This window comes from Melanotaenia boesemani, chromosome 5, assembly GCF_017639745.1.
Source record: "Melanotaenia boesemani isolate fMelBoe1 chromosome 5, fMelBoe1.pri, whole genome shotgun sequence".
Taxonomy (NCBI): domain Eukaryota; kingdom Metazoa; phylum Chordata; class Actinopteri; order Atheriniformes; family Melanotaeniidae; genus Melanotaenia; species Melanotaenia boesemani.
The window spans coordinates 14,014,954-14,027,227 of record NC_055686.1 but is presented as its reverse complement, the minus strand read 5'-3'; the positions used below and the strand labels follow the sequence as shown (position 1 = coordinate 14,027,227).

Genomic DNA, 12,274 nt, shown 5'->3' with positions numbered 1-12,274 from the left:
CAGGGTGTCAAAATGACTCCCTCTGGCGGTTCCAGAGGTTATTGGAAAGTTGGTGGTGGCCTTGATCCAGGCGGTGATCCGGATCACCCCCAGAATCTAATTGGTTTTTCCTTATTCCATTTTGGAGATTTTATAAGAATTTCATCAAAAGCTATCTATTATTCATCCATCCATCCATCCACCCATCCATCCATTGTCTGCCGCTTATCCGGAGTCGGGTCGCAGGGGCAGCTGCCTAAGCAGGGAAACCCAGACTTCCCTCTCCCCCTCCACATTCACCAGCTCATCCGAGGCCAGCTGAGAGATGTAGTCTGTCCAGCTGTCCTAGGTCTTCCCCGGGGCCGCTTACCGTTGGGACGTACACGGAACACCTCACCAGGGAGGCGCCCAGGAGGCATCCTGGCCAGATGCCTGAGCCACCTCATCTGGCTCCTCTCGATGTGGAGGAGCAGCGGCTCTACTCTCAGCCCCTACCAGATCGCCGACCTTCTCACCCTATTATTCATTATTCATTACATATAACGTTTCAGTATTATTGAGGTTTAGTAATAACAAAGCTGTAAAAATCTAAGACAGCCAAGCACACATCTATGAAGATACATGGATTTATACTAGAAAAGTTTTGATGGGGGGGCAGGCAGGGGAACTGATCAGAAAAAGGTTGGCAAATATGAGATATATATTTTTAAGGTCTTGATTTTATAAAATACTAAGCTGATTATTACAACCACAACAAAGTGATAATCTAATGTAAAAAAAATCAAAGAAAACCCCAAGTAAGCATTGGCTTGGTCTTTATGTTGATACAATACAATAAAAACGGGCAAATTTCAGGCATATTCACCAATGGAGATTAATCATAATTAATTAATTTGTAAGCAGTGATTAATCTGAATACATTTTAAAATTTTTTGACAGCCCTAATTTTTTTATATTTTAAAATAATCTTGCAAATCAAACATTTTTTAAAATGATTATAAGCCAAAGAATGGTGTTGTATATATATTATAAATTACTAAAGCACCTTTGCTTATTCTGTTGTCTCCACCAGGTTTTCAGTCATTTCGATTTTCATTCATGGATAATCATCTTTCCATCGTCCTTCTGGGAAAAGCCGGAGTTGGGAAAAGTGCTTCGGCAAACACCATTTTGGGACGAGCAGCATTTGAGTCCAAAGTGGCCTTCACACCGGTGACCAAAGACATCTGTGTGGAAACTGGAAGAATATTTGGCAAAGATGTTTCAGTGATTGACACTTCAGAGATCTTAGGATCAGAGGAGCAGATAAAAACTTTCTGTCAGCATGAACTGCAGGACTCCAGACCTCTGTTCCTGCTGGTGATCAGCACTAGTAGCAGGTTCACTATAGAGGACCAGAAGACTGTGTTTGCAGTGATCAGAGTCATTGGTCCTGAGAGACTGCAGAGTCATTGGTCCTGAGAGACTGGAAAACTGTTTCCTGCTCTTCACGGGGGGAGATAATTTGGTGACATCATTGGAGGATTATATTTTCCAAAGTGACTCAAGTTTACTTCCAGATGTGGTCAAAACATTTTCAAAGAGAATTCACCTGTTCAACAATAAAGATGGAGGACATGAACAAGTCAGGCAGCTGCTGCTGAAGTCGGGGCACCTCGTAGAACGTAAGTCACATGTCCAGCTGTTTTCTTAACAGTAGAAGAGACAAGAGATTTCACTTTTCTAAATATAAATAAGGCACTTTCTGACAGATAATGCTGTATTTGTAAAAATCACTAATGGAAAGCTTCTGTTTACTGTGTTGCTCAGCCAGCCCAAGAATAGACAATCAAATTCTAACAAATGCTAAGGATAAATTGACCTTTACTTGGGTAAACCTTAGAAAGTAGTGAAATCAAAGCAATAAATGATTACTCTAGGGTTGTTACACAACTTGAAAGTTGCTTTAAGGCACAAAAATGTACAAATGTTTGACATGTACAAATTTTAGATTAATTTAGCCAAAGCACACTTAGGCCCAATCCCATTTCTCTTTGTTACCCCTTCACCTTCCCCTACCCCTTGCCACTTGCCCCTTAAAAAAACGGAGCTAGAAAGGGTAGGGCTGAAAGTCAACCCCTACGAATTGGGAACCCCTTCAACAACCACATACGTCATCAGTAGTCACTAAAAAACATTTTACACTGGAACTGGAAGAAATTTTAAAAAAGAAAACAAAAAAATTAAATAAAATGGACTCTCAGTCTCATTAACAATGAATGAAAGCCAAACACAGCCAAAAACAATAAGTATGATAGATAATAAAGTCTCTGTTCTTTCTCTGTTGCAACGCTGTGTCTTTTTAACATATATGCCGGGACATGCGTGAGAGTTGGCAGCCTTGTAAACGAATGCAGCGTACCGGCTCACACAGGTGGTTCACCACGATCTCGTGCTGCAACATGCTGATGTCAAATATGACACGATAGAGATCATTCTGAAAGAGCGTGAAACCTGTTGTCATACAAAGAGAAATGGGATTGTCTATAGTAAAGTATGACAGAAAAAAAACAAAAAAACATATCCTAATGAAAACTATCCCGGCTAATTTTTTCCTTACTGTGCAATTATTTGATTTATTACTTATCGCGACAGGCCTATAAAAGACTTAATGTAGAACCTTTGCGTGCAATTAAAACATTGTGTTTACGGGCATTATCTCTTTTTCTTTGTGGCTTTTTTGTGAGTGTGTGTTGCCCTGCACCTCAAGAAAGCTTGATGTGTGTAGAATCACTTGCTTTCTCATATATATTTTTCATACCCCTCCGTTTGAAGTGTTCCTCTGAAAAATTTTCGTTTGAAGGGGTGTATAGCCCTACCACTTACCCCTACCCCTCTGTCATAAAAGAAATTGGGACACCCTTACCCTACACGTGAACGCGCAAAACGGAGGGGTAGGGCTAAGTGGTGAAATGGGATTCAGCCTTACTACACTGTGATCATCAGCAAGATCACTGCCTCCAAGACAGACAACAGAGGCAGCAGCTGTGTCAAAAGATAATAAAAAGAGCTTTGTACGGCAGCAAAAGATATTAACTTAGTAATTTGCACAACTAAAACTTTGTAATTGATCTGAATAACTGAATATTGGACTCTAACTCTTTGTTGACCCTATACTCATCTTTAGTCTTACCTTATTTATATTATTGTGTGGAAATATGGGGAAACACATATAAAACCACCCTCCAACCTCTTTGCACATTACAGAAAAAAGCTATAAGAATTGTCTACAATGTAGGATTCAGAGAACACACAAATCCTTTGTTTTTAAGGGCAAAGGTTTTAAAGTTAATGGATCTAATAAAGTTTAAAACGGCTCAAATAATGTACAAAGTCAGGAAAAATATGCTTCCATGGAATATTCAAAGCATATTTAGAGACCGAGAAGGGGGTTATAGCCTTCGGGATGAGTTGAATTTTAAGAAAATGAAAGTAAGAACAACATTTCGACAAATGAGTTTTTCTATAAGAGGAGTACATTTATGGAATGGGTTAGACGGAAAGCTTAAGGGCTGTGCAAATATAGATCTTTTTAAAAAAATATACAAACATAATTTTTTTGAAAAGTATCGTGAAATGTGCTGAGTGTATAGTGTCTTGGAATTTGTATGTGGTGCAGCGACTATGTGTAAAAAGCGGTTAAAATTTAATAGGTTGTATAGGGGGAAGGCATTTATTAGCATTTTGCTTCAGCCTACTCCTTTTGAGCATTGTGCTTTTCTTTAGTTTATTTTATGTTGTGCTTGCAATGGCTTGCACTTTTATATATTTTTTTTCTTGTTTTGTGCTCAAATAAAGACTCAATCAAAAAAAATCAATCAAAAAAATCAAAAACTATTGAAGGTTTGGATTTTCACAACTCACCTAAAACAAAGAATCACAAAGGACTTAATTTTCTTTAACATACAGTTGGGCTCATAAGTATGTGGACAATAACACAATTTTCATGATGCAGGCTCTGCATGACACCACAATGGGTTTGAAATAAAACAGTTAAGATTAAATTAAAATTCAAGGGGTTGAACAAAAAATTGCTATGGAGCATTTAGGAATTGCAACATTTTTTAATGTGAAATCTCCTCATTTTAGGGGCTCAAAAGTAGTTGGACAATCAACATTTCTGTAAATAAAGTGTTTGTACTTTGTTGAAAATTGTTTGCAGGCAATGACTGCCTGAAGTCTGGTGCCCATGGACATCAGCAAACATTTGGTTTTCTCCTTTGTGATCCTTTGTCCCACCCTTACTGCACCTGCCTTGAGTCAGTCCTGGCGCCAGGACAGAGTACCAGGGCAGGCAATTGATCGCTGTGGGTGGGCCTATTTATCAAATGACTTTATAAGAGGAAAAATTCCAGTTTAATAATTCAATATTTGACACATGTCAAAGCATGTATAGAATATTACAAAAAAAGTTATTTTTCCCTCTACTATTTAAAAAAGAAAAAGAAAGAAAGAAAAAAAAAAATCTTTGGCGACACTTAAAATCAGATCCAGCACATATCAGATGTAACAGTGCAGATTTTAGTTTAGACATCCAGAAACCAAAAACTGGACATTGGTTCCACAGAGAAGGACTCTGATAGCTAAAGGCTCTGCTTTCCATTCAATGTTTGCGGTGTAGGAACTGGAAGTAACCTGTAGTCTCTGAATCCAAATTGTTCTTCTGGCATTAACTATTATGTGAAACAGTTCAGGTCAAGGTAAAGAAAAGTTAGGTATCAAATATGCACTGCTTTCTTTATTCTATTCCTTTCCAGGTTACAAAATGCATGGCAACCGTCCATCCACTTAAACAAAGACTAAATTTCCCAATCTCGGGTGTGTCACTCCACCTCTAATACACCTCTAATGTCAAAACATAAAAAAAGTATATATATCTCTTCATACTGTAGCATAAAGTCTTAAAGATTAAGTTAGATCAGCTGATCTTAACATAGCAAATTTTTAATGCTGCTCTTGATATAAATGCTTGACAGTGGGACAAAAAAAGCAACACTAGATTGATGCAGTTACAGAAGTATAAATCAGCTCCAAAATAATTTGCCTAGCTCTAAAAATATGTTGTACATTGCTTCTGTCAACAGTCTTCATGCACTTCAGCAGCATATTCTGACTGCAAGGCTGATTGTCTGAAGAACGATACAGCTGGTAAAGGTCCTCAAATGAAAGGCATTGTTTCAGGAGAAAGAAGCAGTCTGATGTGTGCTTTAAGTTGCCTTAAGAGAAATAAAAATGATGGACATTATGTAGGCTTTCACACCTTCCTTCTTTCATATGGAACTTAGCACTGTAGGTTATCAATGTGATAGATGTGGACACTCCTGTTGGGGAAGCAGAGACCTACAATGTGATCAACAACACAAATCAGAGACATCGTATGGTTCTTCCTGGTAGAATGGCATGCAAAATATGACAACAATAAATCATTTACCACCTTATCAATTCTTGTGTATTGCTTTACAAAATGCCAAAGATGACAGTTGGAAACCAGATATCTTTAAACTGTTTAACAATATTACTTGTATGCTGTGTAAGACATGTTGAAAGATAAATTTCAAGATTCAACAGAAAATGTTTTTATATCAAAGATCACTTTATTGCAAATAGTATTACTAGTGCTTAAAAATAATAAGCATTTTTAATGTACTTCCACAGAAACAGACCTGGAGATACTACTAAAGGATCTGGGGTTGGAGCAGTACTACAGAGAGAAGCTGTCACTCAACAAGATCCTGGAGATTGATGAGAAGACCATCAATGATGAACCTGTAAAGTGTAAATCAGACATTCCCTGGTATTTTCTAAAGAAACTGATGATGGTTAATGTGACAGCTAGGGATGCAAAATATACATTAGTGTGTGACTCAAACTGTGATGATGCATCAGAGAGTAAAAAGTTAGATCTTAAAAATCTGGTTAAGGGTCCAAATTCAGATCATATTCCAAACCCTCTTGACATAATCACTGCTCTCTTTCTGTGTTCTGATGGTTTTGTACAACAAGAAATGACACTAAAAATGTCAATGTGTCAGTTCTCTGTACCTCTGCTGCTTCCCAACTGTGACACGACACAGTGTACACTCATGCTGTGGGCCATGAGAGACATTGTGAAAAAGTACAGACCTCAACATCTTTTAGAATCCAAAGGCTTCATTGAAGAAAGAATTGTTCATTCTCAACTTCCAATGGTCTCTTTTGTGAGACTGGGTGAATGCTCCTTGTCCAAGTCAGAGATCCTCAACAAGCTTCTGAGCAGTTCTCAGCAGTACCATGACACCTTTGTTCACCACAACATGGAGTGTGGAGACAGTCCAAGAAAAATATCCAGTGGACTGACTGAAATTACCTGGTACCTTCCTTGTGGAAACCAGAACATGGACATTTTTGTTGAGCCAGTTGCTATAGCTAACCTTCATGGTGACATTGCTTCATTTGAAACACAATTCTCCTTTCTATGTCAGACCTCTGCAGCAGTGTTTCTATTCTTTAATGATTTGAACTCTGGAAGCAAACTACTGACCCACCAAAACTACAAAGCACAGATTTTCTTGGTTGGAAACTATCAGAGCAAGAACTTCAGTTTAGAAGATTTGGAGAGAATAGCCACTAAATTGTGCTTAACAAACAACAACATTATTTTGAAGACAAACAACATGAATGACACCAACTTTGTCAAATGTTTGAGAAAATTAGTCAGTGATGCAGCTGAAAATCTACAAATAAAGATGTCAGTAGAGCAGATGGCTGATGTGGCTCATGAACTGGGAATATTGGTTGATGAAGATTCTACAGAGTGCCAGGCTGGAAAGCAAAAAGCAGATGCCATCACTGAAGTCATTCAAGACATCCTTAAATACAAAGAAGATCAGCTTCCCTTGCAAGGAGAAATATGGAAGGAGCTGACTTTCTTAGAGAAGGAAGAATTTCGACTTAGAAAGATTCGGTCTGAAAACATAGAGCAGTACAAGAGTGATCTTCAGGAGCAGAAAGAAGAACTGAGGAAAAAGCAGAACTCTTATGACATGTCAGCAGCTATGACTTCCTTCACTGATGCCATATCCAGCTCAAGAACAGAGAGGTGTTATTTCCTGAAATGGATGCGAATGAACCTCGATAACATGTCTTGTAGAAAACTGTCTGGACTCAGGGAGCTGTACAAAGAAAAGTGTAAAGGTTCTGAAAACAAAGAAGAGATCAAAGAAATTGACAGACAACTTTCCAACAGCTCACTGGGAACTGAACACTTCTTCCGTGAAATGGGTCAGATCTACGAAGCTTCGGTTTCCCTTCCAAAAACAAACCCTTACCGTAAACATCTGCAGCATCTGCCCAAACTCAGTGCACAGCTGTTACTTGATGGATTTCCTCTTGAGCTTGTAGATGGAGATGCTTCCAACATACCTCTCAGATGGGTGAGTGATGTTCTCTCTCAGCTCAATGACTTGGTGTCTCCAAAGAACAAGATCATGGTCGTCACAGTGCTTGGAGTTCAGAGCACAGGAAAGTCCACTCTCCTTAACACCATGTTTGGAGTTCAGTTTGCAGTCAGCAGTGGTCGATGCACTCGAGGTGCCTTCATGCTGCTCATCAAAGTCAATGAAGACGTCAAAAAAGCTCTCAACTGTGACTTCATGGTGATCATCGACACTGAGGGTTTAAAGTCACCAGAGCTGGCACAGCTGGACAACAGCCATGAACATGACAATGAGCTTGCAACACTTGTCGTGGGGCTGAGTGATATCACTATTATCAATATTGCAATGGAGAATTCAACAGAAATGAAGGACATCCTGCAGATAGTGGTGCATGCTTTCCTCAGGATGAAGGAGGTGGGCAAAAAGCCCAAATGTCAGTTTGTTCACCAGAACGTTTCTGATGTTTCAGCCCATGAGAAGAACCTGAGAGACAGGAAACTGCTCTTGCAACAGCTGAATGAGATGACCCAGGCAGCAGCTAAAATGGAAACGAAAGAGAAGAACAAGAGCTTCACTGATGTGATGGAGTACAATCCAGACACTGGGAACTGCTACGTTCCTGGACTCTGGAATGGAAACCCACCAATGGCACCAGTCAATGCAGGATACAGTGAGGCTGTTTATGAGCTCAAGAAAAACATCCTCCATCTACTGGGAGAGAGTGAAGCATCTGCTAATAAGATCTTGGAGTTTAGAGAGTGGATGACCAGTCTGTGGAATGCAGTAAAACATGAAAACTTCATCTTCAGCTTCAGAAACAGCCTCGTAGCTGATGCATACATGAGACTCTGCACAGAGTTCAACAAATGGGAGTGGGAGTTCAAGAAAGAAATGTACAGCTGGGTTACCAAAGCAGAGACGACAATCTCTAATTTTGGTACCGTTGCTGCAAAATCTGCAACATCTGACATGACAGAACTTCTCACTCAGCTGAAAAGTGAAGCTGTATCAGTGCTGTCTGAATGGGAGACCAAGCTCCTGGACAATCTGAAGGAATACTTCAAGCAAACAGATGTTTATGTGGTTGAAAGATACAGAGAGGATTTTGCAAACAGTGCAAAGAGCCTTCGACGAGAATTAGAAAACTCTGTAATTAACCAGCTCACAGCAGCAGCTGATATCAGACGGGGAATGAAAGAACTGGATGAAATCAAGAAGAATCACACAACAGTAATAGAGAAAGCAGTGTGTGAGTCAATTAATAAATGTCGAAAGAAAAAAGTTGAGATGACAGAGACAGAGCTGGACAAAGAATTTGATAAGATGTGGGGTGAAACATTGAATAACCTGACTTTCTCTGGACAAAAGCCTAAAGATGTCTTCGACAGTGTGTCTTACTGTCTGATAGCTAATCTGTCAAGAAAGGGGAGCCACGCTCATAAAATGTTGAGTGAAAAAAACATCAAAGATTGTGGGTTGGAACCTTTCAAATGCAAAGATGATAGAACCTGGAAAAAAATTAAAAATGTATTCACCACATGGACCCTTAAAGAATTTGAAAAGATGAGACAACAAATAGCTGACAGCATCATAGATTCTTGCACTCAGTTTGTAGCTGAAAAACTGAAAAGAAAATGTGATTATCATGACACTTACATTCAGGAGATCCTTCACATTATTGATGAAAGTCTGGAAAAATGCACAGATATGAACATAAATATTGAGTTTGAGGTTTCTCTAAAACAGCACATCTGTGGATTTGTAGCGAGACGCTTTCAGAAAATGCATTTAGAGTTTCTACGTGTAAACGATCCTTGTAGATGTCTGGATGAAAACAAAGAAAAGTTCCGAGATGATTTCAAAGATATGTTCCATGAACGAGACCAGTGTCAGAAGAAGGCTGACGAATTCACAGAACAATGTCTGAAGCCTGCTGTTGAGGACTTTGTCAACCGTTCCCTTGGTCCTGATATCGTTGATGAAATGCTGACGAAGGAGCAGTTCAGCACACGAATGTCCTTCCAGTATTCACTTTTACTGGATCTGCTTTCAGATAAGTTTGATGATCTCTGCAGATATTGTTCTTCTTATGAGAGTTATGTAAAAGAAAAAATTCTTCAACAAGTGAAGAAACATTTTTCAAACAGCTCTGCAACGTTTGAGTTTGAGGACAAACATCTGCAGTCAAGGATCAACAGCATAAATGACGCCATCAAACACACCAAAGAAAAGAAGTGTGGTGACTTGAAGACATTTGTTGAAGAAATCTGCAAAGAACTTGGTGATAAACTGGTCATTTCCCAGGATGCTCTTGGTGCTTTCATGATCCTGAACAATGCTGACCAGGATCAGTTTGCTCATTGGCTCACAGTGTCTGTGGAGGACATGGCAGAAACTCTCAGGAAGAAGTTTAAAAATACAACCTTTGAAACAAAACTCAAACGTCTCCATGTGAATCCTCAGAATGAGCTTTTCAACAGAGTGGTTGGTTGTGGAAAGCAGTGTCCAATCTGTAAAATTCCCTGTGAAGCAAGAGGAGGAGCCCACACTGAACACTTTGCTTCACTACATCGACCAGAGGGTCTGGGTAGATGCAAGTGGGACAGATCAGGAAAACTCATCACTGACATTTGCACATCCTTAGTGATCAGTGACAAGGGATTTCGCTGCAGTGCCACAAACGGTGAATGGCATCCTTACAAGAATTACAAAGACATTTATCCAGACTGGAACATTCCTCCAGATTCCAGCCTTAAAGCATCAGACTACTGGAAATATGTGATGGTAAAATACAACAAAGATTTTGCCAAAGCAAATGATGCAGAACCCGCCGACATTCCTGATTGTTGGAGAAAAATCACAGAGGAAAAGGCAAAAGCGAGTCTTCAGATGTCATTTGGGATTAAATGAGATGGTTATTCTCCTAGTGTCCTACAGAGGGACACATTGAGAGTCCTTATTGAGAGTGCTTAGATGAATATATTTTATTTCTTCACATTAAAGTTTAAAACTGCATTAAAATTCTTACCTTACCTTTACCACTGAAAAATAGGATGCATTCCACAAAAGCTTTTGCTTTTTTACTGCATAAATCTAACATTGAACTTTCTATCGAGTTCACTCAGTTAACTTGTACCACTATAGTAACTGGATAGTACGGGAAGTTGAATCGAGTATTAAGTGATTGTTGATTCAGATCTGAAATGATTTTCTTCTTTAGTGACATATATGATGACTAATATTTATATCTATAATCTGTTAAAATATTATCATTTTCTGTGCAGAATTTACATAACAGAAAGGTGTTACTGTCATCAGTGCAAATAATAATTGTTTTACTTACTTTACTTATTTTAGAAGTTTGCATGTTCTCTCTGTGTATGCATGGGTTCCATCCAAAGACATGCATGTTAAGTGGTTACTCTAAATTCTGCCTATGAGTGAATGTCAGCATTAGTGGTTTTGTCTTTCTGTGTTGGCCCTGCAATGGACTGGCAAACTGTCCAGGCTCTACCCTGCCCCTCACCTGTTAATTGCAGGGATAGACTCCAGCTTCCCTGTTACCCTGAATTGGACTAAGCAGTATAGAAAATGAATGAATAGATGTTTTACTTCCTTCAACGAAATATCTATATTGATAAATACTGGCACACCTTAAGAAAACTGAAGCATAACTCAAAGAATTGGTATTGTATGACTATTGCATTATGTACTTCTATGCATGTACTGATGTACTTTAATGATTTAATAAAGCAGCTTCCCTGGTACATACTTTCCTTGTCTGTTGGTTCCTCTATCCTTTTGGCTAAATGCACAAAGTAATGGTTGGATTAATTAGTAATTTCTTTAGATTAATGTAAAGTTGTTTCATTGTTATTATCTTTTTACAAACTAACTGGGATAGTTTGTTTTTACATTTCTCATTCTCCATGTATCCTGGATGTATGCTGCTACAACAGTCATGTTAATAGGCATTTTCATTCAGTCTAATGATACTTGTTAGGTTATTTATTATATTGTTTCTTTCTTTTTGCTACATTTTAAGAATCAATGAATCAAAAGAATACAACACACATTAAGAGAGAAAGAAATAGCTTCTCACACACCTTTAGCTACCCCTTTCATCGAGGCAGGGGGAGAGTAAAATGATGGAGGCAAAAGTAAATGACTGACAGTTACTAGATTTGTGGTGAAAGGTTTGCACCCTTTTCCTACAGTGGACGTACGTCAATTTCAGATAATTTGCTGCATATTGTCTAATATGGCTCTGCTGAAAACTGGATTTGTCAAAATATTTATTTAACCATTACAGATCTGTAGGGAGATGACAAAGACTCAACTCAAATAACCAAATAACCTGAAAAAGGACACTTTTGTTTATATTTATTGTTACTTGCCAGACATTGTATAAATCTGTATGTAGGATAATTTTTCGATTAATTAATTTTGAACTTGAACCTGTTTTTGTATTTTCGTTTTTAGGAAATTGTTTGTTTTGTTTATTGTAATAAATATTTTTATTTATACCATTTGGTTTTGTGTCCGGCCTGATTTGTTATCGACCCTTTTCACCCCTAGCCAAAAGCGGTCATAACACTTGGACACACCTGCCTCCTATCATCATCATCATCATCAGTCTACACCTGGTCATCTGCATTTATATACTCCCTGCACAGACTGCTGCGTTGTGTAGTATTCTTTATCCTGGTCTTGACTCACACCAGTCATTATTGTGCTTAAAGGCTTAATGAAATACTCTTTATTCTTACCTGCGCTTGTGTCCAGCTTGTCTCTGGATTCGCCTGACATAATTCTACACCACCATGGACACAGCAGGTAGG

General features: G+C 38.6%; 1 protein-coding gene across 1 annotated transcript; it reads left to right on the top strand.

The window, feature by feature from the left end:
- Window positions 1-1,429: 1,429 nt before the first annotated feature.
- Window positions 1,430-11,948, top strand: LOC121639253 (up-regulator of cell proliferation-like; the record flags this gene model as incomplete). The annotated part of the gene is made up of 2 exons (XM_041984414.1): window positions 1,430-1,643; window positions 5,674-11,948. Coding segments are annotated over 2 exons (4,884 nt in total), but the record flags the coding sequence as incomplete, so codon positions are not given.
- Window positions 11,949-12,274: the final 326 nt, after the last annotated feature.